A 22,466-nucleotide genomic window follows, 5' to 3' on the forward strand; every position below is an offset into this window, starting at 1 on the left:
TGGGCAGAAGGATGAGATCATCTGGTAGAGCTCTGGCTGATTGGCAGATGGGCAAGGTAAGAGAGACAATTGTCTCCCAGTAATAGAGACAATTCTTTTCCATCCTTGGAAAAGACCCTGATGTTGGGAAAGATTGAGGGCACTAGGAGAAGGGGATGTCAGAGGACAAGATGGTTGGACAGTGTTCTCGAAGCTACCAACATGAGTTTGACCAAACTGCGGGAGGCAGTGCAAGACAGGAGTGCCTGGCGTGCTCTGGTCCATGGGGTCACGAAGAGTCGGACACGACTAAACGACTAAACAACAATAGAGACAATAGTTTTTGCACCAAAATACGGCTTCTGAAATTAAGAAAACAGTGAAGTTCAGTTCTAGTATACTAAAAACTAATTATTTCAAAATGTGCTCAGTTGCATTGTTCTAACTACAGGTAGGTAGGCGTGTTGGTCTGGATCGAAGTAAAATAAAAAAAATTCCTTCAGTAGCACCTTAAAGACCAACTAAGTTTTTATTTTGGTATGAGCTTTCGTGTGCATGCACAAGCTCATACCAAAATAAAAACTTAGTTGGTCTTTAAGGTGCTACTGAAGGAATTTTTTTTATTGTTCTAACTGTATGACTTTTGCACCTGGTTCTGGTTAGATCTTGGAGCCCTAGTTTTGTTTTAAAAAAAAAATCAAATCTGAAGCCTGCCCGTGCCTGCACTATGGTATCTGGTTTTACACAAAGCACTGTGTGACTGTAGCTGAGAGTATGATCCTAAGCACGTTTATGGAGTTAGCCTCGTTGACTTCTGTAGGGTTAGGGTTTAGGACAGGCATCCCCAAACTTCGGCCCTCCAGATGTTTTGGACTACAATTCCCATCTTCCCCAACCACTGGTCCTGTTAGCTAGGGATCATGGGAGTTGTAGGCCAAAACATCTGGAGGGCCGCAGTTTGGGGATGCCTGGTTTAGGAGAACGTGAAATTATGGAAAACCTGTGAAATCACTTCCAAGTGTTTATAACCTTTTTTCTGGGACTCTGTTTTCTTTTACAATTCTGTCTGTTGCATTAGGGTGCTTCACATTCTTTTTAAGTGGACAGGAGCGGGTGGCTGGTACTTAAAACGAGGCAAGCCAGGGAAATATGAAGGAAGGTGGCGCCTGTTGCATTCACACACTTTCTTCTCTTTTTTTTTTTTACCCCATCCTTGTTTTGGGCAGGACCAGCCCTTCCCCGAGGCAGCAAATTCCGAGAGGCGGAAAGTGACTCAAAATGTGTGTCACTTGGCCTGCCCTGCAGCCCCTAAGCTCCCTTGCTGCCCTCAGGGTGTGATAAAGGACCCTGTTTAGTCACGATTTTGTGCAGAAGGGGGAATGCAACATTTTGTCCTTTGCCTTTGGCAGCAAAATGGGCCGCTCCTGGTTGTGGGGGCATGGGGTGAGGTCCTTGCCTCAGCTCACCGCTGCTCAGCAACCCTTTGTGGTACATGCCAGTCCTTGATTCGCAGCTGCCTGAGACGCCACCACAGAATCTGAGCCAAACCTGCCCCCCCCCCCAGTGCCTCTGTCCCTCGGCCACTTCCACGCGGCAAGCAATTCTGCCACGTCCCCTTCTTTCCAGGGCTCCGTTTTGAATACCGTACCGTACTGTTACAACTTCACCCCCTCCTCCTATCCTCTTGTTCCTTTGAGGCAAGGGGGAAACAATCATAACACCATGTGATTTTCAAAATGGGAAACCCTCCAGGAAGGCACAAGAGAGCCAGGATGAGAGCCAAAGGGCAGGTGGGTGGGGTAGCAGCTTCTCATCCTCCAGCTGCCGCCCCTCTCAGGTGCTTCGATGAAGCAAACTTTTTCACTTTGCTTTGTGGGTGTACCAGCCCGATGTGATTCCCAGGGAGGCAGAGACCCGGCTGAGCCCAACAGAGCAACTCTTTCCTTCCTCAGTTCTTTGACTCTGGAGCTGGGTTTTCTTTTCGTCGTTTTATAGCCAAATTTAGCATTCTTCCCCACTGTGCCGCTGCTTTCAAGCATTATGGGTGCATCTGCACTACTATGCTTTTTTTCCCCTAAGGGTGGCTTTTAAGTTATCAGCTTCCCTCTGAAAGTCTGTGAACTAATCACAAAGCAGGATATGTATCTGTTAGAAGGAAGAACAGAATTGCCCGGAAAATATCATCTGTTTATTGTGAGACTCGTTCATAACCATACGGAACTGGGTTCTCTCACACTCAGCGCATCCATCCTTTCACATAAACTTTTTAAATTTTTCTTGCGGAGTGGGATAAGGATAGCCCTATTGCAAACCACACACACATACAAACACACAGCCCAGGTGAGCTTTCTCATTTCGAGGCTGGTGCAGATTGCTACAATTTCCAGTAATTCTGGCACGGAGGAGGGACACGGTGGGCGAGTACAGGCGGCACCATTGCTCTCTTTTCAACAGAGGAAATGGGGCCAGCACATCTGGGCCAATCAAAGAGGAAAAGAGCTGCCTGGCTCCTAACACACCCCCACCCACCCCACCCACAGGAAGGCGCTCCGGGGCACTAGTGGGGGTCTCAGTGCTTCAAGAGGGACCAATGGCGTAGCGTTGGGTTTCCGGCACCCGGGGCAGTGTGTGTTTGTGCACCAGGTGGGCAGGGAGGGAGGGTAACCCAGCCCTCACCAGCAACGCCGCTGGAGTGACCCTACTTCCACCGGAGCAATGCAGAGCCATGCTGAGCTGTCGGCCCACCTGGCTGATGCAGGAGGGCTGGGCTGGGGTCACCTGCATGGGGTTGCCTGGTTCGCGCCCCCACAAAAATTGTACCAGTCAAGGCCTCCTCCTAGGGGTTGCAAACTCTTTGGAATTCTTCCAGAGCTGCAAACCCTCTAAGGAAGCTCGGCCGGAATCCAGTTGCCAACCAGGCTCAAAAACAAAGCCCAGAATGGCTGGGAGGAAACACGTTGGGTTCCCTCATGGCAATGTGGCATAGCCTGCCCCCATCTCGCACCAGGAGACGGACCAACCCAAATCTGGCCGCCTGCAAGCTTTCTACTCGGGTGAGGTACAACTCTTTCCACTCCCAGGCAGGTCTCAGATTTCAGAGCTGACGGCTGGCAATGGGTGGCGGGGCTTCTCCCCTGGAGGAGACAACTAGCCTGCATGACGTCTCTTGCTATGAAGGGGCACCTCCACCTTGGCATAGTGGAGGAGCAGGTAACACGAGGACTTTTAATGGAGGAGGAGTGTCGTTTCCGGGGTCTTTTGCCAAGTGGGCAGCGGCGGAATGAAGGACAGTGTAGCGACCAGTGGAAATAAATAAAATGGTCCCGTACCAAGGGAAGGCGCCGAAGAGGCACCGCCCTCTTTCATGTCCACACAGGCATGTGTGTCTGCGCCCAGCGTCACCTCATGACAGGGGTGATTTGGGTGGCAGCAGCGGTGGCAAAGATGGGTTCGTGGAGCGGAGGCCACAAGGGCTGCTGCTGGCTCAGCTCCTTCTCCAGCCTTTTGAAGAGCTTCTTCGACGACTTTTTCCCACACAGGTTCCGGAGGCCATTGAGAAGCCCATGGTCCAGGCAGGTCTGGAGAGGGCGGAAGAGAGAGAGAGTGAGTGACATTGAGGAGCTGGCCACCCTGCCAAGACCACTGCAGCCAACAGCAGCTCCCACAACAGAGGCTTCTCTGGCGAGTCCACAAGCGAGGCTGGAAGGCAGCAGCTCCCTCTCTGTGGCCTGCTCCCAACCTGGCACACAGGGGTAGACTGCCCCTAAATGTGCAGGTTCCACTCAAGTGTCGTGGTTATTAGCTGTGGGTGGGCCCTTCCTTTCACACACCCTCACCCTCAGATTTGCCTAACCCTTTTTAGAAAGCCAACTTTCGTCAGGAGCCATCGCTTGTCATCTGAGACGCTTCTCGCCCATCCCAGAGAGGTTCGGAGGGTGGCAACAAGAGAACGGGCCTCTTCTGTGGTGGCTCCCTGACTGTGGAATGCTCTCCCCAGAGAAGCCCGCCTGGCGCCATCACTACAAGTCTTCAGGTGCCAGGCAAAAACATTCCTCTTCACCCAGGCCTATGGTTATTAAATAATCTATGGTCTGTGAAAGCATGGGGAAGTGGACTGTTATTATGATTTTACTATTAGGCTGTCTGTCATTATGGGTTTTGTTTGTTTGTTTTTTACGTTTCTATCACTGATGTTCTGTAATGTGTCTTTTTCATGTTAACCCTGATAAAGGGCAGTATATCAATTGAATAAATTAACAACAACAGCATCCTATTGATCATTGCTTCCAGAAAGACATGGCTCCTCTGACTTACTTTCCCTGACTGCCAGTGGTTAAACTCACTCTGGCAGTTCCCTCACTGCGAGAAGCCAAGTTGCAGGGAACCAGGCAGAGGGCCTTCTCGGTAGTGGCGCCCGCCCTGTGGATCGCCCTCCCATCAGGTGTCAAGGAAATAAACAACTATCTGACGTTTAGAAGACATCTGAAGGCAGCCCTGTTTAGGGAAACTTTTAATGTTTGATGGACTATTGTATTTTAATATTTTGTTGGAAGCCACTCAGAGTGGCTGGGGAAGCCCAGCCAGATGGGCAGGGTATAAATAATAATTTGTTGTTGTTGTTGTTACTCAAGTGTTTAGGGAAGGGGAGGAGGAAGAGGAGGAAGCTCCCTTCTCCCTGTTCCTCCCCGCCCCCATCCTTTTCTCAGACACCATGTCCCCTGCCTCCCTCTTGGCCATGACTTGTAACTCTCTCCTCCCTGCCCACCCAATACCTCCAGCATGAAGGCTGTGAAGAAGTGGAGAGCAGCCATCCCCAGCAGAGCGAGCTTGAAGTTCAGGTCGTCAATGGCCTTCAGTTTCAAGAGGTATCTCATGAAGCCCAGCGGGTAAAGGGTTAACCAGATCATGAGGCCGAAAAGGATGATTAAGGCTATCAAGAACACCACTGTGGGGCAGAGGGGAACAAGGAGAAAGTATTGTGAGGCAAGGAAAAGGATGAGCACTTACAACATGCTGAGAGGCACAGAGAGACAGACAGACAGACAGACACATACACCGCAAGTCTAACTGGACAGCTCAGTTGGTAGAGCACGAGACTCTTACATCCCAGGGTTATGGGTTCAAGTCCCATGTTGGGCAAAAAAACCCTGCATTGCAGGGGGTTGGACTAGATGTTTCTCATGGTCCCTCTCAACTCTATAATTCTATGATTCTTAAGGCAAAGCTTTCCAAACTTTTCAAGGTAGGTGACCCACTTTTCAGACATTTCAGACAGTAATTCCGTTTTGCTAGCCAACTGGAGATTAAGCCTTCCCAACCCTGGGGAGCAGCGTGGGGAGCATTCGTGTGACACACCTACACACTAAAAACGATGCACAGTTTGGAAAGGTCTGTTCTAAAAGCCTCAAGGCACAGGGAAGCTCGCAAAAGTCAATAGCTGTTTGGGGAAGAGGGAGAAGCCCAAACAGGAAGAGGAAGAGAGGGGCAAGGGACGGACTGAGATTCACTTCTCCCTAAGGCTTAGCAGTGAAGATGGAGGACGGTGTCAAGGAAGCTCTTGGGGAGGGGGCAGACTCACCGTTCGTGTAGAGGGGCTTGCGGAAGGGCTGCCCCTTGGACATGGCCACTGCCAGGATGAGGTACTGGAATCCGGAAATGCAGAAGACAACGGTGTTTTCGTAATTCGGGAGGTTCTGAGGGGCTGCCACCGTACTGTTCAAGGGGACGTACCTGGGGCAGAGGTAGGAGGGGCAGAGGATGGTGACTCAACCACCCATCCCTGGGCCCTGACGGCCGGAGAAAAGGGGTGCTCTTTGACCAGCAGGTTGGAACTGGCAGGGCAGCCAAATCAAATTGGAAAATGCCAGCCTGAGAGCTTGCCATGGCTGACACCGGCTCCTCAACTGCCCATCATGCTGGTTTGACCCCCTGCGCCCATTGCTCACCACAGCTGAGAGACAGTGATGTAGTAGCTGGTGACCTGGATGGCGATAAAGAGGCTGGTCTGGAGGGCGAGGCTGCTTAGGACAATGATGTTGATGAGGGCTCCTAGCGGGCGCTTGGAGCCCAGATCCTTCGCTGGCGCCGTCCTGCCCATCAGAGCAGCCACCGTGGTGGTGATGATCAGGTCAAAGAACAAAAACTGCAGGTCGCTCAGATTGGTGTTGATCTGGGTTGGGGTGGAAAGACAACCAGAGCCTCCATGGTTCAGAAGCAGTCTACCTTTAATTCTGCCGCCTACGCACCCCTCCCATTTGAGATTACAGCGACACAGTACGCATACCTACCAAGTTCCTGTGGGAGAAATAAGGGACCAGACCGGAAGTAGCAGACCGGAAGTAGCGCTGCCATCATTTTGGAACTGGGCGGAGCATGCTCAGAAGCGACTTTTGATGCGGCTTTGCCCAGTTCCAAAATGGCCGCCGCGCCAGAAGTCGCACTGCAACCATTTTGGAACTGGGCAGAGCTGCATCAAAAGTCGCTTCTGAGCATGCTCCGCCCAGTTCCAAAATGGCCGCCACGCCAGAATAAACCGGGGGGAAACAAAAAAATCTGTTTTTTCAGCTGAGAACAGCTAGAAAAACGGGGGTTTCCCGGGGAATACGGGAGACTTGGCTGCTATGACAGTACGAGCCTCTCCTGGAGACAGGAAAACGGGCTGGATGGGTCAGAGCTCTTGCGTTGCAATTGCTACGCACATCCTAACCTGTGGGACTCCTTGCCACGGGATGCTGTAGTGGCCCAATAGCATGCACAGGTTTATGTAAAAGATTAGAAGCAGTTGGAGAGGAGGACAGGCCTCTCTGCTACAAATGGGAGAAGATATTGAAGAAATAATCAACCTGTAATTATATGAGAGTATTTAGTATTCCGAATCCAGAGGGACCTATCAAAGACAGGATCCCATCTGCCTTGAAATCCACCGTGCTCTCTTTGGCATATGGGTCTATAAGTGCGCAAACATCTCTCAGTGGTGGCTGAAAAATACAACCAGAAAGTGCTCTGGAGCCCCCTCAAACTTGCAAATGCACAATAGCGGAACTTCAATAGAATCACCAGCATCCATGTCTTGGGCCCTCAAGGTCCTGACAGCAGCGAGCATGGAAACACGAGAGCAGGAAGGGAACTCAAGGCAGAAGCTTTTCTTTTTCACGCAATCCTTACCGTGTAGAGCAGGAGCACAGAGACAAACTGCACGAGGCTGTAGAGTGCCATGTATTTGAAGACCGCAAAGGAGGTGACCAGAGAACATCTCCCTTCCCTAAAGGGCCAAGATGGCCAGGAAAAATTAACATCAGGGAATGTGTCAGGGTGGGGGAACACCCAGTGAAACTTAAGGGACAAACTCCTCCCTTTCTACCAACTGCTGTTCTTCCAATGTATTTTCATCAAAATTTACCATAGTGGCTAGCATGTGTGAAGTCCATGCCACTAAGTTCACAACCTTTTTTTTTTAAGGGAAATAACTGATTTTTCCGAAGCCACCTCTCTTGCTTTTTTAGAGGAACCCCCAAAAAGATTTCTAGTTACAATTAAAGAGGAGGAGCTACATTTTTTGAGACGATGGTGGGAAAGAGAATCAACTACGGCAAGCTCAGCCTCCCAGAAAGGTCGATTCTCCCCAGACCTACCGGATGGCAATGGGGACACACTCGATGTTGGCTATCTTGGAAGTGAATGGTGACGCCACGGAGGCTTCCGCTTCGGAGAGCGAGATGCCCACATCAGCTGCCTTCAGAGCTCCACAGTCGTTGGCACCATCCCCACACATCCCCACGCAGTAGCTGTGAACCGACACGTGAAGAGGTGAGTCGGTGCCTCATTTCCCCGCTTCCACCAGTGGCCAACACGCTGGAAGCCCCTGGTGTCAATTCTGCCCAACACCCCCTACCCCCCACCAAACCCACCCCCTTCTCTCCAACCTTATCAAAGAGGAGAGCCGAAATGTCTGGAGCAAATGGCAGCCACAATTCAAGGTTCTTCCCCATTTCAAGGTTCTTTCCATTGCTCTCGCGCACGGAAGTGAGAGCGCCATCCCTTCCTGCAGTTCAGGAACAAATCCCTCGCCCATCACACACCTTTGCGACTCCCCCCACAATATCCCGGCAGTGGGGGTGGGGGGTGGGCAGTAGAGCGTTCCCCCCCTATGAACGCCACAGACTTACTTCAGGTCTCGCAGGTTCTGGACCAGGAGAGTTTTCTGGTCGGGCGACATCCGTGCAAAAATGGTCGCCCGGACCAGTATCTGCAGAAGGCAGAGAGAGAATCTGTTTCAGAGCTTCCACTGCCCTGAGAATCCGCAAGACATCCAAGGCAGCTCACACAAGGAGGGGGGATCACTTAGTGGGATGGCAGGACCTCATCCAAGAGCAGCAGAGGCCTGCGGCTCCTGGGCTTTGTGTGCAAAAGTTCCTTGGCAACACCTGCAGGTCAGACTGGGAAATGCCCCTCCCTACTGGGAGATGCTGAACCAGGGTTGGGGAACCTGAAACCCTCCACAAGTTGCTGACTACAGGTCCCATCATCCTTGGCAACTGGGATGGGCTGGCAGAGGCTGATGGGAGCTGCAGGCTGGATAGACTTGGAATAAGGCACCTTCCTTGTTTCCCAGGCTAGGGGGCACTTGTGGTGCAAAGAATCGGCTGTCTTTAATTGACACGAGTGGATTTCTGGCCAATTTTGTTTAATGCCTCTCTCCTCCTCCCCAGCCAAAGGAAAGCTCTGGGGCATCTGCTCCCCCTGCCACTCCCAAGTTTTTCCCTCACCCAGATCTGCCCTATTTCTTTTATTGCACACACACACGGGGGGGGGGGGGAGTAACCTGACTTTGGGGAGCCATGTTACCCGTTGCAGCAGCATTGCACATGGTGCCTCATAAGAGTCTGGTGAATGTAGCACCCTTTAACGTCCCTGCGAACATTCATCAGCTCTAAGAGGTAGCACAAGAAGCCAATCAATCACCTTACTGACGAATAATCATCAATAATAGCAAGCAATCGTGCCAGATTTGAAGAGACGTGCCAGATTTGAAGAGGTGCAAAGCAGGGACAGGACTTTTGAACCGGCCTCCGCTGCATACCTGCCAAGTTGCTGTCGGACAAATAAGGGACCGGGCGGAAGTAGCAGACCGGAAGTAGCGCTGCCGCCATTTTGGAACTGGGAGGAGCATGCTCAGAAGTGACTTTTGATGCTGCTTTGCCCAGTTCCAAAACGGCCGCCGCGCCAGAAGTCGCACTGCAGCCATTTTGGAACTGGGCAGAGCAGCATCAAAAGTCGCTTCTGAGCATGCTCCGCCCAGTTCCAAAATGGCCGCCGCACCAGAATAAACAGAAATAGGGGATTTCTACGGGGAATACGGGAGACTTGGCAGCTATGTCCCGCTGTCGTGGCTCTTGGTGGGTGCATAGGGGCAGAAGAGGGGTCTTCGCCTCCTCCTGCTACCGGACCCTTTTCCACTGGAGATTGTCCCCGAGGGCTTCTGCAGGACAAGCACCAGCTCCTCCCTCCCTCCCTCAAAAGACATCACCGGACTCTAGGAGGACATGTCAGGGGGGGAAACAAGCCAGCAACTTCCATTCTGATGCCGTTAGTCAGATCTTCTGAGGACTTACACAGGAACAAAGAAAGCTGCCTTATACCACATCGGACCACTGGGTCCATCTGGCTGAATACTGCCTACACTTACTGGCAGTGGCTCCCTCCAGGGTTTTAGGCAGGGGTCCCTCCCAGCCAGTGGTGTGTGGTCATTGGACTAGGGAGACTAAGCTAGCCCCCTTAATGTTCCCAATAAATTAGAGTATTAAAGCCTGGTGCCTCCTTCCCGAAGCCTGGGAAGCTTCTGCCTGGCTTAGGGAGGGAGCAGCAATGCTTTGACAGGGTCCAAGAGCCTTCCTTCCACCTCCCCAAAGCCTGCCCAACTTTGGGAAGGAGACAGCAGGGCTCCAGCATCCTGTCAGAGGCCTGGCGACTCCTTCCAAAAGCCTGGAAAGCTTCTGCCTGGCTTAGTGAGGGAGGCTGATGCTAGCCTGCGGGGTATCACCCCCACCCACACCCCAATTGCCCTCGCAAGCTGTTCCCCTACAAAAATTTCACTGCACCCCACTGCCCCCAGTCCTACATGGAGATGCTTGTTGGAGATTGAACCTGAAACCTTCTGCATGCAAAGCAGGTGCTCTATGCAGCCTTTCTCATACAGACTTGCACCTGTTCAGTGCATCTGTGGACTGTGAACAGAGAAAGCCCTTTGCCAGAGGGTGGGGTTAGGTTGGGGGGGGTGGACAGCTGGGCAGCAGCAGCAGGCAGCTCTGCCTCTCACCCTGCAGGGCTCCTGCATCCAGCCTTACCTTCGGCAGGAGGTCCGGAAAGTGATCGCAAAGCACCGCGAAGGATTGCCCATTAACGGCCAAGTGGTACGGGTGCTGCTGCTCCAGGAAGTAGCTCTCCCGTTGGTACGAACCCTGCAAAAACCCAGCAGTCGACATTCAGGCCTCTTCCCAATGCCCCTACAACAACAACAATAATAATGATTTTATATACACCCCGCCCTTCCCAGTTTAGAAACCGGGCTCAGGGCGACTAACAACAAATATAAAACATTGATTAAAAACTTCTTTTAAAAATATCTTTAAAACAGCATAAAGTACAACATAAGTATAGCATCGCCAGGGCTAACTGGCCAAGTTAGTCCTGCTAAGGCCAACAAGGAGACCAGGGCAGAATTTAAATGTGGAGACCCAGAAGGGGTTTTTCATAGAAAAAGGGAAAGGAAAAAAGAATGAAGGATCAGGCTAAATTGAAGGCCAGGCGGAATAACTCTGTCTTGCAGGCCCTGCGGAAAGAGGTCAAGTCCTGCAGGGCCCTGGGACAGAGCATTCCACCAGGTCGGTGCCATCACTGAAAAGGCCTTGCCCCAGTGCCTGGGCTGGTCTCAAGGCCACGCAGGAATGTGACGGAAAGGTTGCAGCTGGCACAGATAGGGAGGAGGTGGGCACTGCAACCCCACTGACTGTAAGGTGCACAGCAGGCCAGCGAGCAGGAAGGGAGCAAAGTGGAGCGAGAGCTCTCTAAGGAAAACTGGCATCAGGTGCCCCGTAGCCGGTCAAGCTTAGCTCTTTTCACGGACAGGCTCAGAGCTGGCCCAGGGTGACCACAGGAGCCTTTAAAGGTGGCATTCCCACCTCTACTCCTCCCCAATCCTAGAAGCGGCCTGGGCGTGCCACCTCCCTGGAAGCCATGAGGGCACTTGCTGTGCCAGGCTGCCCACAGAGGAAGTTTGGGTTGGGAAGCACTTGCATCGGGCTGCTCCAGGTGATGCTCGGAAGGGACGAATCTGAGGGCAGCCGGCTCATCCCGGCCGCGAGGAGGGGCGGCGTGGACGAAGAGAACCCGCTCCTTGGCATTCACCATCCGGCAGCTCCTGGCCACATTCACAGCAGTCAGCATGTTGTCTCCTGGTGGGGGAGAAGAAGAGAGGGAGAGGAACAGAGGTGGTGGGCTTTACCACACCTAGATGGCAACAAACACAAAATGCAGAAAGAAACGCACCCTCTTCCCCGTCTGATACCTGTGACCATCACGGTTCGGATGTCTGCATTGTGCAGTAAGTGGATCACTGGAGCAGTCTCGGGCTTAAGAACGTTCTTCATCACCAGCAACCCCAGGAAGACCATCCCGCTCTCCACATCATCCCTGCCGGCCCAAGGAGAAACCCCCGTTATCAGTGGGCCTCTGGGCAGAGCAAGGGAGCCCAGGTCAGAGAGGGAGGAAGCCGCTGCCAGGTCCCCGGGCACCTTATCATGTCCTGGGCCTCTTCGAATGTCCCAATGGCAGCAAGGGGCTTGAAAGCCAGCCCAAGGACCCGGAACCCGTCGCTGGTGAAATGGCGCAAAGTCTGGGTGAAATCCGCAGGGACTGCAATGCCAAGAGAGGGGGGGGGAGGGTCGGTTTAGGAATGCATCACTGCAAAAGGCAAGAAGGAAGACCTCTCCCAACAGCCCCACATGCCGAAGATGGCTGCTGAGGGTTCCTTTCCCCACCCCTTGGAGGATCCTCTCCTCCTTCCTCCATCATCAAAGCGATGCCAAGCACCCCATAACTGCTCAGCTACTCAGGAGACGTTCCTGGGTGTTCCTGGGCCCAACACACCCCTCCCTGGACCCCCAATGGCTCCAGCAAAAAAAGAAGTGGCATGGCACCCAGGAAGAAGAGAAACCAAGTATGTGGGTTAGTAGAGAGCAGGTTGGTAGTTACACCTGGGGTGATCTGGTGGGAGGGAAGTTAGCCAATACCAGAAGGCTGCGTAGACTGACCCGATTCCTTATCGCAGAGGCTGGCCACCATCTCTGGAGACCCCTTCATGTACGCCTGCAAATGCCCCCCACCGGTGGGCTTCACCAGAACACTCATTCGCTGCAGGGCTGAGGAAAACGGGAAGCGGCGGAGAATAGCCACGGGCGCCGGGTGTTCCTGAGTCGGACACAGAATGGCAGAATGGCCCAGGAATGGTCTCTTGGCAAGGAGGAGGAGAAGCCAGAGTCTTCCACCCTGCAAGCTCACGTTTTAGCGTTGCCATCCCAGCATGCATTGGGAAAGGAGGGCTGATGAGGGAAAGGGGCCCAGGTCCTGTTCTCCCACGGGACCAAACACCCTCAAGCACTGCAAGGGGGTGATGTGAGCTGTTCCACAACACTCTGCAGCTACTTGCAGGGAGATGCCCCACGGCCTCACCTTGCCATGAAGCTGCTCCCCCAGTGGTGGAGGCCTCATCACCGCCAGGGCTCTGGTCCCAAAAAGCTGGGTCGCTTCTGCCTCTGCTTCGTCCCTTTCAGTTTCCTCCTGGGTCTGGAAGGAAGACAGGCATTACAGGAGGCAGAGGCTCCACCTCCATTGCGCCCAGTCAGGGGTGCCCACCTTGACCATTGGGCCCATCTAGACCCTTGTTATCACCACTGCCATTATAACAGGGCCACTGCCCCCCAGGGAGATGACTCCCTAAATTTCAATGAAGGGAGGTGGGAGGAGACTAAGAAGGTCCCAACTCCTGACATCAGCTCTAGTTCCCCAAGGTCTGAATGGACAGAGAGGTCTTCCTCCACCTCTGCAACCCAAGTTTCCTTTAAAACAGCAACCATGAAAGATGCCAGATTGGAAACGGGCCTAGAATCATCATCGTCATTCACCACGATGGCTGCGTATCCCAGCGCTGGGGGCGGCCTCCCTTCTGTCTCCTCCAGCTGAGCTGAGGCCTCCCTTTCCTCTTTTCCTCAGCCGGGGTGACAAGATCCAGCCACTCCTTTGCTCTTGCAAACGTGGCTCGGTGTAGTCAGAAACTCAGTGCCGTTTCCTCAGCAGAGCAGAGCTCAGATCGGTTCCCCTCCCCGCCTCTTTCTCTGCCTCTCTGCTTCTCTCTCACCCATCCAGTGGATTCCAGCAGCTTGAGGTCAACAGGGTCTCCAATTAGCTGCTCCCCAAGCCAAGAGAGGGTGTGGCAAGTGGCCAAGCAGCAGAGCAGCGGGCCGCTGTCCAAGCTGCGCAGCTCATGGACGAGGGGCAAGAAAGAGCCATTCTCCAGGGGAACCACGCCCCAAATGTCCAGGCCGTCCTCCGTGAGGGTCCCTGTCTAGGGGAGGCACAGGCTAAGTCAGAGCATGGGCAAGGCAACAGGCAGGTGAGGTTAGCAGCCCATTCCCTCCCAATCCCACACTGCCCTAGGACCCTCACCTTATCAAAGCAGACCAGGCGCACCTTCCCACAGAGGTTGATCCGTGGGGGGCTGATGCAGAAGATCCCTTGCTGCTTCAGCCTGTTCTGGGCATAAATGGTGCCCACCGTCATCGCAGCCGGCAAGGCCGGGGGCACAATCACCGTCACGACATCCAGGGCACGCAGAATGATCTGCCGGAGCGTTTCCTGTTGGAGCGAAGGATGCAGGGAATCACGAGAGGGCTGCCTTGCCCTGGGTCAGCCCCTTGGCCACCTAGCTCAATACCTCCTACACTGGCTGGCAGCAGCTGCCCTCCAGGCAGAGGAAGCCCTACTTGGAGATGCTGCTGGGAATTGAACCGGGGACCTTCTGCAGGCAATGCCATCTCCAGCCACAGCCTATCCTCAAGAAGGCCCCACGCCCCCATGGTTCACCAGCAGCCGGGTTCTCCACACCTGAAGCGTTCCCTGCAATATCCGAAATGCTACGCCAGCTGCACGGATGAGGCCTGACACCGCTCCACTAAAGGGTGCTGCCTGGTTCTGAGACATCCAAGGAGACTATTCTCCTCTTCCTGAAGTGTGTATGTGTGTGTTATTGGCCAGACAAGATGGAAGGACTCCTGGGGACACCTTGGCAGGAACCACCCCATACCCAAGCATTCTTCCCATGGGGAGTCTCATTCTCAACCACCTGCAATTCAGAGTGTTGGGCGCGATACTGGCAGCCCTATTAACGCTCTAGAAATGGGGTTCTGCCTCTTCCCACTTGAGTCGCCCACCCCGAAGCAGAGACCCTCGTCATTGGAGGCCCTGCCAGAGCCTTTGTGCCCCCCCAAGTGATGTCACTTCCTCTTGCCAGGAGAGATCTCCCTGATGTGCCATTTCTTCATTTCCTTCCTTCCTGCTCTTTCTCTCCCCAGGTTTTCAAAGTTTCATTATGCCAGGCTCCTTCACCTGTGGTGCCCTGGAATTTTTAATTTTCACTGCCTTGCTGCTGACATGAGTCAAAACGAGCCAACGACTTGCTTGTTTGTGCTCGGCTGGCATTCCCCGAAGTTCCCCCCCCCAATGCTTTGGTGGGGTTTTCCTGAGTTCCTGGGAGCTGCCTTAAACCCCTTGCTGGGCTAAGGTGCAGAGCAAAAGTGCAGCTAAAACAAGCAAAGCAAAACACCCAAAGGGCGCCTTTCCTGGAAGGCCGACCAGAAAGACGGGTACGAAGTGCAAAGGGGTGTGGAGGTCCATTAGGCCTCCGTGTGGTGGTGGCTTGCTCTGGCACAACTATCAGGTGCAACTCTCTTAAGTTGTGAGAAGCACCTCCTATTTGGGGAATAGGAGTGCAGGACGGGGGGCTCAGAACCCCCCCCCCATGAAACTTCACTGACCTGGTTTCGGTATAAGATGTAGATGCTGTAGCCAGTACCAATAGCAGCTGGAGGACGAAGGAGAGAGAAAGGAGATTTGACTGTCACAAACCCACAATGGGGAATAATCCCACAGTAACCCTGAATTCTAGCATTAGGAGAAAGGAAGGAAATCTTTTTTCCTATCCACATTTCTGCATGCTGTGCATAATTTTATTTATTTATTTATATAGTTTTTATTAGGTTTTCTGTTTGTACAATTTGAAGTACTCATTTTTACATCTTTAAGATATCAATGACCTCCCTTCTTCTCTTTCCATGATTCATTTTGCATATCATAAATCCCTACATATTTTACAAAAACCATACCATTCAGTATTCCATCATTACATCCATCAAAACTTATTTACACCGTTGAATTTATCTTAACGCTGCCCGCGTTTTCAGCTGTACCACAGTTATTCCCCATATATTCAATAAACGCTTTCCAGTCTTCTCTAAACGTATGTTCTTCTCGTTCTCTTTATTCTATATGTTAAGTCTGCAAGCTGCGCATATTCCGTCGACTTAAGGTGCCATTCTACTTAGGTTGGGACCTCGCTCATTTTCCATTTGGGGGCTAACAAAACATGGGCATACATAAATAACCTTTTCTGACACCTGGGAATTTCAGTCTGGATTATCCCCAACAGAAAGGACTCTGGGTTTGTTTTTTTTGTTGGAGTTTTTTTTTTTTTTGGGAGAAAGTACTTTTGAACATTTCCCCCCCAATTCATTATGTATCATTTCCCAATACTATGCTATGCATAATTTTATAAATTTCCTATCACAGCACCTCTTACTCACCTTTTCCCTAAACTAAAACGTCCCCAAACATCGCAACCTTTCCTCATGCCCTTTTCGGAACCTTTTCCAACAGTAGAATCATAGAGTTGGAAGAGACCACAAGGGCCATCCAGTCCAACCCCCTGCCAAGCAGGAAACACCATCAAAGCATTCTTGACATATGCCTGTCAAGCCTCTGCTTAAAGACATCCAAAGGAGGAGACTCCACCACACTCCTTGGCAGCAAATTCCACTGTTGAACAGCTCTTACTGTTACAGTCTCCTTTGTTAGGTGCGGGGTTACCAGAACTGCAGACCGGACTCCTAAGGCAACCACACCATAGATTTGCGGCATTATGACACTAGCAGGTTTTTTCCCCTCGTTTTTTTCCCCCACACGATCCCTGGGGCATGAAGTTTGCTTTTTTCATGGCTGCCAAACAGCGGGCTGACATCTTCACAAACTTACCCAGGACCGTGAGGAAACCAACAAACTTCCATGCGTCTTTATAAAACCGAAAGCTGAGTGGCTTGGGGTGAAGGATGGAGCTGATGAGGTCTCCTTTGGCTGTGTAAAAGCCTGGCGAGAGAGAGGGGGGAAGGGGGTGAGGCAGGCAGAACCCAAAAACACGCCGAGGGAAAAGTCCAAAGTGCAGCAGCAGCAGCAAACTTCGAGGGATCAAACTAGCATCTACAGCTCCAGGTCTCTGGCAGGCAGCAGAGCCAACCCATGGGCAGGGAGCCCTCACTGCAGGCTCAAAATCGCTTTGCCCTGGGGGCCTTCTTCCCTTGGGAGTGTGCAGGGGGCATAGACACACCTGCCAGACTTTTAGAAGACATCTGAAGGCAGCCCTGTTTAGGGAAGCTTTTAATGTTTAACAGACCATTGTATTTTAATATTTTGAGTGGAAACCCAGCCAGATAGCATAGCTGCCAAGTCTCCCGTTTTTCGCGGGAAACCCCCGTATTTTGTTACCGTTTCCAGCTGTTATCCCGAATTGATTATATCCCGTAAATATCCCGTAAAGCTCCTGCCGGTGGCCATGTCCTGGCTCCCGGCTGTCTGTGCATGTCTGGACATGCACAGAAGCGATTTGTGGTGCCCAGACATGCAGACACGGGCAGCCCGGCACCAGAAGTCGCTTCTACGCATGTCTGGACATGTGTAGAAGTGACTTCCGGTGCCGTGCCGCCACCGCGTAGAAGCGACTTCCAGTGTCACGCCACCATTGATCCCGGATTTTTCAATCCGGGAGTTGGAGGGTATGCCAGATGGGCAGGGCATAAATATATTATTATTATTATTATTATTATTATTATTATTATTATTATTGACCATGAGGCTGCAGTTTCAGAAAATGCCATCTCAGCCACAGGAGAATAAGGACACTCCAGGAACACAGGGGGTTGCTGAGCAGATTGCTCTCCAAAAGAAGCTCAACACCTTCAGCTAAGGGACAAAAAGGGGGGGGGGGACATCCCACTTCATCAGGGTGGATAAAAATCAATGTTTGTTTGTTTTTATTTAAAAAAACAACAGATTTTTTTTTAAAAAAGATAAAAAATCAGATTTTTTAATTTAAATCAGTTTTGGTTTTTTTTTAGATAGGATTTTTTTATTTACCGGTAGATCGGATTTTAAAAATAAAATGCTTTTGGAGGAAAAATCTTTCTAAAGATAGTTTTCTATTTAAGTTACATTACAGTCCAAAGGCTATTCATCAGGAAATAAGCATATGTTTTAAGTTTTAAGTTTAAGTCTAAGGGGGTGTGTTTTAAAAAAAATTGTTTAACCACATCAGTTAACAAACACGGATACATATGGTATAATGTTATTGTTTTAGTTAAATAAATTGCTTAAATTGTTATTAAGGAAATTATTGTTTTTCTCCTTCCAATAAAGTACAGCAGAAAAGTTGTCCAAATGTTAACTTATTAAACCTCACAATAATTTCATAATTATCTGTCTATGTACTTCTAATAGTATAACCAAATCAGTAATTTTTGATAGAACTGTAAAAACTACTCTGAAAATTGTTTATTATTCCAAAAATGAAACCTTCATCTGGTTGTAAATACAGTGGTACCTCTAGTTGCGGACACAATCTGTTCCGGGGTGCCATTCGCACCCTGAAATTCTGCAACCAGAGTGGCGCTTCTGCGCAAGCGCGGAGTATGATAGAGCGCTTCTGTGCATGTGTGAAGCGCGTAGAACACTTCTGCGTGTGTGCCAAAACCCAGAAGTATACACATCCAGGTTTGCCGCGTTCGCAAGCCGAAAAGACACAACATGAACCTAACGCAGGCATCCCCAAACTTCGGCCCTCCAGATGTTTTGGACTACAATTCCCACCATCCCTGACCACTGGTCCTCTTAGCTAGGGATCATGGGAGTTGTAGGCCAAAACATCTGGAGGGCCGCAGTTTGGGGATGCCTGACCTAACACAACACAAGGTATGATTGTATTAAGATTATACCAGCAAGAATGAGTCTTTCTGTAAAAAAAAATATTTAAATCAAGTCTTACTGACTAGTGATTTAAATCAAATCAACTCTGCGCTTCATTAAGCTGACCTGTGCGAGTGACCACTGCCAGAACCTCTGGGCCCACGTAGGGTCTTGCCTGGATGACCTGCGTTCCGCAGAACAGCGTGTGGCGCTTGTGTTCCTCAGGGGAATAGACAGTGCTGGTCGCTTGGGGGCCTTCGGGCAAAGAGGTCTTCATCACTGGGATGCTCTCACCTGGAGGGAAAGAGGCCCGCTGAGGATGAACGGTCAACACCCAGCCAAGCCCCGTGGCAGGCCCTAAAGCAGCTCATCCCCCAGCCAGAACCCTGCTCTGTCCTCACCGGTCAACATGCTCTCGTTCACCAGGCACTCGCCTGTCAGCAAGGCGGCATCGCACGGGACCTGAATTCCATCCAGGGGCACAACAATGCAGTCGCCGGGCACCAGGTCCATGGAGCTCACTGTCACCATCTCTGTTCAACACCACCAGCCACCAAAAGAGAAAACGGGTCACACCTCTCCGGGAAGGAATAAGGCAGGAGTTCTCAGAAGTTTTAAAAAGAACAAGAAAGGGGGGGGGAGGCTACAACTAGAGCTAATTTCTAGAAAGGTCAGGTCCTCTCCTGCTTTTTTGCCATTGGCATAATAATAATAATAATGTGATAAAACATCAAACATTAAAAACTTCTCTAAACCGGGCTGCCTTCAGATGTCTTCTAACAGTCAGATAGTTGTTTATTTCCTTGACATTTGATGGAAGGGCGTTCCACAGGGTGGGCGCCACTCCTGAGAAGGCCCTCTGCCTGGTTCCCTGTAACCTCACTTCTCGCAGCGCGGAAACCACCGGAAGGCATCCCAAGAGATGGGAAAGCCCAAACTCGACACAAGAGCAAACGTCAGATTAAAACGTTGCCGAGGAATGAAACGAAACAGAGAGGAACTCAACCAAATATAAAACAGAGGCAACCCAAGGAAAGCAGAGCGAATGGCAAAACTTGTTTACAGGCCGAGGCGAGCAAAGGAAGTGGGTGGTCAAGGCCAAGGAGAGCGAGCTGAACATGGAAGAATTCCCTTCCCAAGGGCCAAGGGGGAGCAGCCTCAAGGACGGGGGGAGCTGTCGACGGCTGCTCACTTACCTCCGGAGGCTCTGCGGATTTGCAGGTTGACGGCCATCTTCACCATCTTCTGCAGGGTGATGCTTTGCTGCAGGGACCAAGCGTGACCAAGCGTCAGGAAGGGCAGGACTAGTACCAGCCGCCAGACCTCACTCTGGAGCTCAATGGGAGTCCCCTGCTCTGCCCACATGCCCAAGAGGTGCCAGGCCTATTGTAATGCCAAGGGACTTTGTAGCCAAGGGAGCACGGCTGCTGCCCAGCACTGGAACGCCGCACCTGAGAGGCACTGGTGGGTGAGACTGCATTCAACGGTGCCTGGCAGCCCCTTCCCCCTCCCTGCAGGGGGCTGTGCTTGAGGGTTGAGGCTGCCTGTCCAGGCTCAAGCACAGGGTTGTCATACATCTAGAATCTCCCAGACAGTGTCTGGGTGGAAATCGGCAAGACGTCTGGGAAAAACTGGACGTACGGGAACGGTTTTCCTTAAAAACAGCTCAAAAACGTCAATTTTGCCAACAACTTTGTCCAAAAAGAAGCTCAACAACTCTTTGTGTCCAGATTTAAAGTATGGCAACCCAACTCAAGCCCCCCGCCTTTGCGCAACTGAGGCTAAGCCCACCTTCCTCGTCTCGTAGAGCGAGAGACCGATGGAGACCGCAGAAATGAGGAAGATGCAGGCAGCATAATAATAGTACTCATCAAAGCTCCACAAGACAATGCTGAAAATCTGGAAGATGTAAAACGGGTTCAAGACCTGGAGTGGGGAGGACAGCAGAAGGGGAGGGCAGAGTTAATAAAACGTTTATCAGAAGATGCAAGGCCACTTGCAGGAAGCTTGTGGGGGGCGGTCTGTGAGCTGGTGGCTGTCAGCACAGGGGGGAAACCCTCTCCAGATGGTCCCCAGCTAAAAGCATTTTGTGGACCACACTGGAGCTCAGCTTCCTCAAAACCTAAGCTTCTGCCCCACTGAAGGGCAGGGGAGGCCGTTCTCTATCAAATGACACACCCACCCCCGGCCAGAAAAGTATATTCAAATGAGCACTGCCAGCCTGTCTAGTCTAGGGACCCATTTTCCCAGGGAAGGAAAAGGTCTTCCCCTCCCCATGTCCAGCAAACCAGGGTGAAATTGACTTTCCATAAAGGCAAACCTCATCTCTCAGCAGCCTGAAGTAAGAATTTACAGGTACATCGATCAGGTTCCGCCCATAAATCTTTCTCCTGTCCAAGCAGAGGGTGAAGAGAGAAGAGAATGCACAGGTCAGTTTGGCACAGGATCCAAAATATCACCAGATGTTCTGTGACTGGGCTGAGGGTTGCATCTGTTTGCATTTCTAGCCAACCCTACCTGGCTGGGGGAGCTGAGAGGCTCCAAGAAAACATCAACATCAAAGAGATATAAAGCGCTGATTTTTAATAATAAAAAAAAACACATGGAAGAGTAAAACAAAAGAAACTAATCTACACCCCTTCCTAGCTCAGGCCTTGCCACAGAGAACCAAATCAAATAGATTTTGCAGCCCTTCTGAAGGAGGTAGAGGCTTGGGTTGGGTTGCAGAGTCCCTCCGGCGGAAGCGAGTTCCACAGTTGTGGGACAGTCACCACGCAGCTAAGCAGAGATGGCAGCCTTGAGCACTGGAAAGGGGGGGTAGAAGCCGAAGGGAGAAAGTTGGCGCTCACGGAGAACATGCACACATTGCATCGCATCTTATGAAGGCTGGAAAACCCAAAGCGAGATTTAATCCAACAGTTTTGGGCAACAGCCCCTCAAATGCACCACAGCACCCCTTTTGAACACTCTGAATTTAGAAAGCCTTTTTTCTGCCGAGTTTCATTGCGTGTGCCGACAAATGTTCAGTTAGTTGTTGTTTTATTGTGACTACAGCTTGCATCAGTCTTGGACATTTTGTAAGCCATTTTTATAAGAGTCAACAACACACACATGGTGGAATATACATCTATAAAACAAAATAAAGCCCCTGTGTTTGAATTAGAGCATTAAGTGTGAATTGCTTATTTCATAGATTTAAGGAGCGATTTCAAAGAAATAATTAGTGTTACTCAAGCCAAGATAAATCTGCCTTTATTAATTGATCCCTCTAACCATCCCTTTCATTTCATTGCTGGTGTGGGGAGCAAAAAGAGAATGCGGGCATTTGAACCAACAGCCTCTGAACCTTTTGGCAGAATCTGCTGTTTTCACAGGATCCTCAGTTGTGCAAAATTAAGAGTAAAATCCAGATTTCTGCAGAGCAAAAATCAGAGAAGTTTGGCAAACGAAAGACAGGTGGCAGCCATGGGGCAACTTTATGACCTTTTGATAGGCATCAGTGCTGCTCACGCTCACCTGACAGCTTGTTCTTCAGCGCTTAGTCCACAGAGGGAGAGGTGGATATCTGAGAAAGTCCAGCTTTCATCCAACACACTGCAAAATACACAGAGAGACAAAGAGACAGCCTGTATCTGCCAGTTAAAAACAGGCATTTCCTTATTTCGGAGCCCTGAGGTTCCATTGGTTAAGTTGCTGTGACATTACAGAGGGTTGCATTCAATGCTTGGCTCACTCAAATCAGACTCACTGAAGTTAACGGACACAACTAATTTAGGTTCTATAATTCCAATGGGTCTAATCGAAGTACTACTTAGCTGGATACATTCCAGAGCATTCTGGCAACCAATGGCAAACAACCAGTCATGGGACAGAACGTGCTAGAGGCAAAATGAAAAGCTAGAGAAACCTGCTACATACAAATTGCAGGAATCAAATTTGGGGGCGAGGGATATTTGCACAGACCCATGCAAACTATACAATTTCAGCTGCTGGCAGCAAGAGAGTGAGTGCACTCCCAGACTGGTGCACCCCGAAGGCAGAGGCTTACCTGGCCTTGCAGAAGGTACCCCACTTCTCAATCCAGACATAGCGCAAACCTTCAAATTGGTAGTAGCGAAGGACGTTCTTCTGAAAAGATTTTTTAAAAA

At 50.9% G+C, this 22,466-nt stretch overlaps 1 protein-coding gene across 3 annotated transcripts in view; it reads right to left on the bottom strand.

Annotated features, from left to right (window-relative positions):
• Positions 1–2,145: 2,145 nt before the first annotated feature.
• ATP13A2 (ATPase cation transporting 13A2) overlaps positions 2,146–22,466 on the bottom strand; it is a 29,788-nt gene continuing 9,467 nt past the window's right edge. For 2 of the 3 annotated variants that reach the window (XM_035118402.3, XM_035118404.3), the window contains exons 6-29: positions 22,367–22,446; positions 21,835–21,912; positions 20,639–20,708; positions 20,110–20,244; positions 19,515–19,581; positions 18,720–18,851; positions 18,445–18,612; positions 16,339–16,449; positions 15,066–15,112; positions 13,699–13,887; positions 13,391–13,597; positions 12,706–12,819; positions 12,288–12,444; positions 11,769–11,889; positions 11,543–11,667; positions 11,272–11,429; positions 10,323–10,436; positions 8,145–8,224; positions 7,611–7,763; positions 7,144–7,240; positions 5,925–6,148; positions 5,558–5,709; positions 4,752–4,924; positions 2,146–3,557 (exon numbers count right to left, since the gene is read on the bottom strand). In XM_035118402.3, coding sequence (XP_034974293.2) covers positions 3,378–3,557; positions 4,752–4,924; positions 5,558–5,709; positions 5,925–6,148; positions 7,144–7,240; positions 7,611–7,763; positions 8,145–8,224; positions 10,323–10,436; positions 11,272–11,429; positions 11,543–11,667; positions 11,769–11,889; positions 12,288–12,444; positions 12,706–12,819; positions 13,391–13,597; positions 13,699–13,887; positions 15,066–15,112; positions 16,339–16,449; positions 18,445–18,612; positions 18,720–18,851; positions 19,515–19,581; positions 20,110–20,244; positions 20,639–20,708; positions 21,835–21,912; positions 22,367–22,446 — 3,132 coding nt within the window. In that variant the 3' untranslated portion in view covers positions 2,146–3,377. The remainder of the gene's footprint in view (positions 3,558–4,751; positions 4,925–5,557; positions 5,710–5,924; positions 6,149–7,143; positions 7,241–7,610; positions 7,764–8,144; positions 8,225–10,322; positions 10,437–11,271; positions 11,430–11,542; positions 11,668–11,768; positions 11,890–12,287; positions 12,445–12,705; positions 12,820–13,390; positions 13,598–13,698; positions 13,888–15,065; positions 15,113–16,338; positions 16,450–18,444; positions 18,613–18,719; positions 18,852–19,514; positions 19,582–20,109; positions 20,245–20,638; positions 20,709–21,834; positions 21,913–22,366; positions 22,447–22,466) is intronic. The other variant, XM_035118403.3, reaches the window with a different exon arrangement.

The sequence above is a fragment of the Zootoca vivipara genome, chromosome 6 (genome assembly GCF_965207765.1).
Source record: "Zootoca vivipara chromosome 6, rZooViv2.hap1.1, whole genome shotgun sequence".
Lineage (NCBI taxonomy): Eukaryota > Metazoa > Chordata > Lepidosauria > Squamata > Lacertidae > Zootoca > Zootoca vivipara.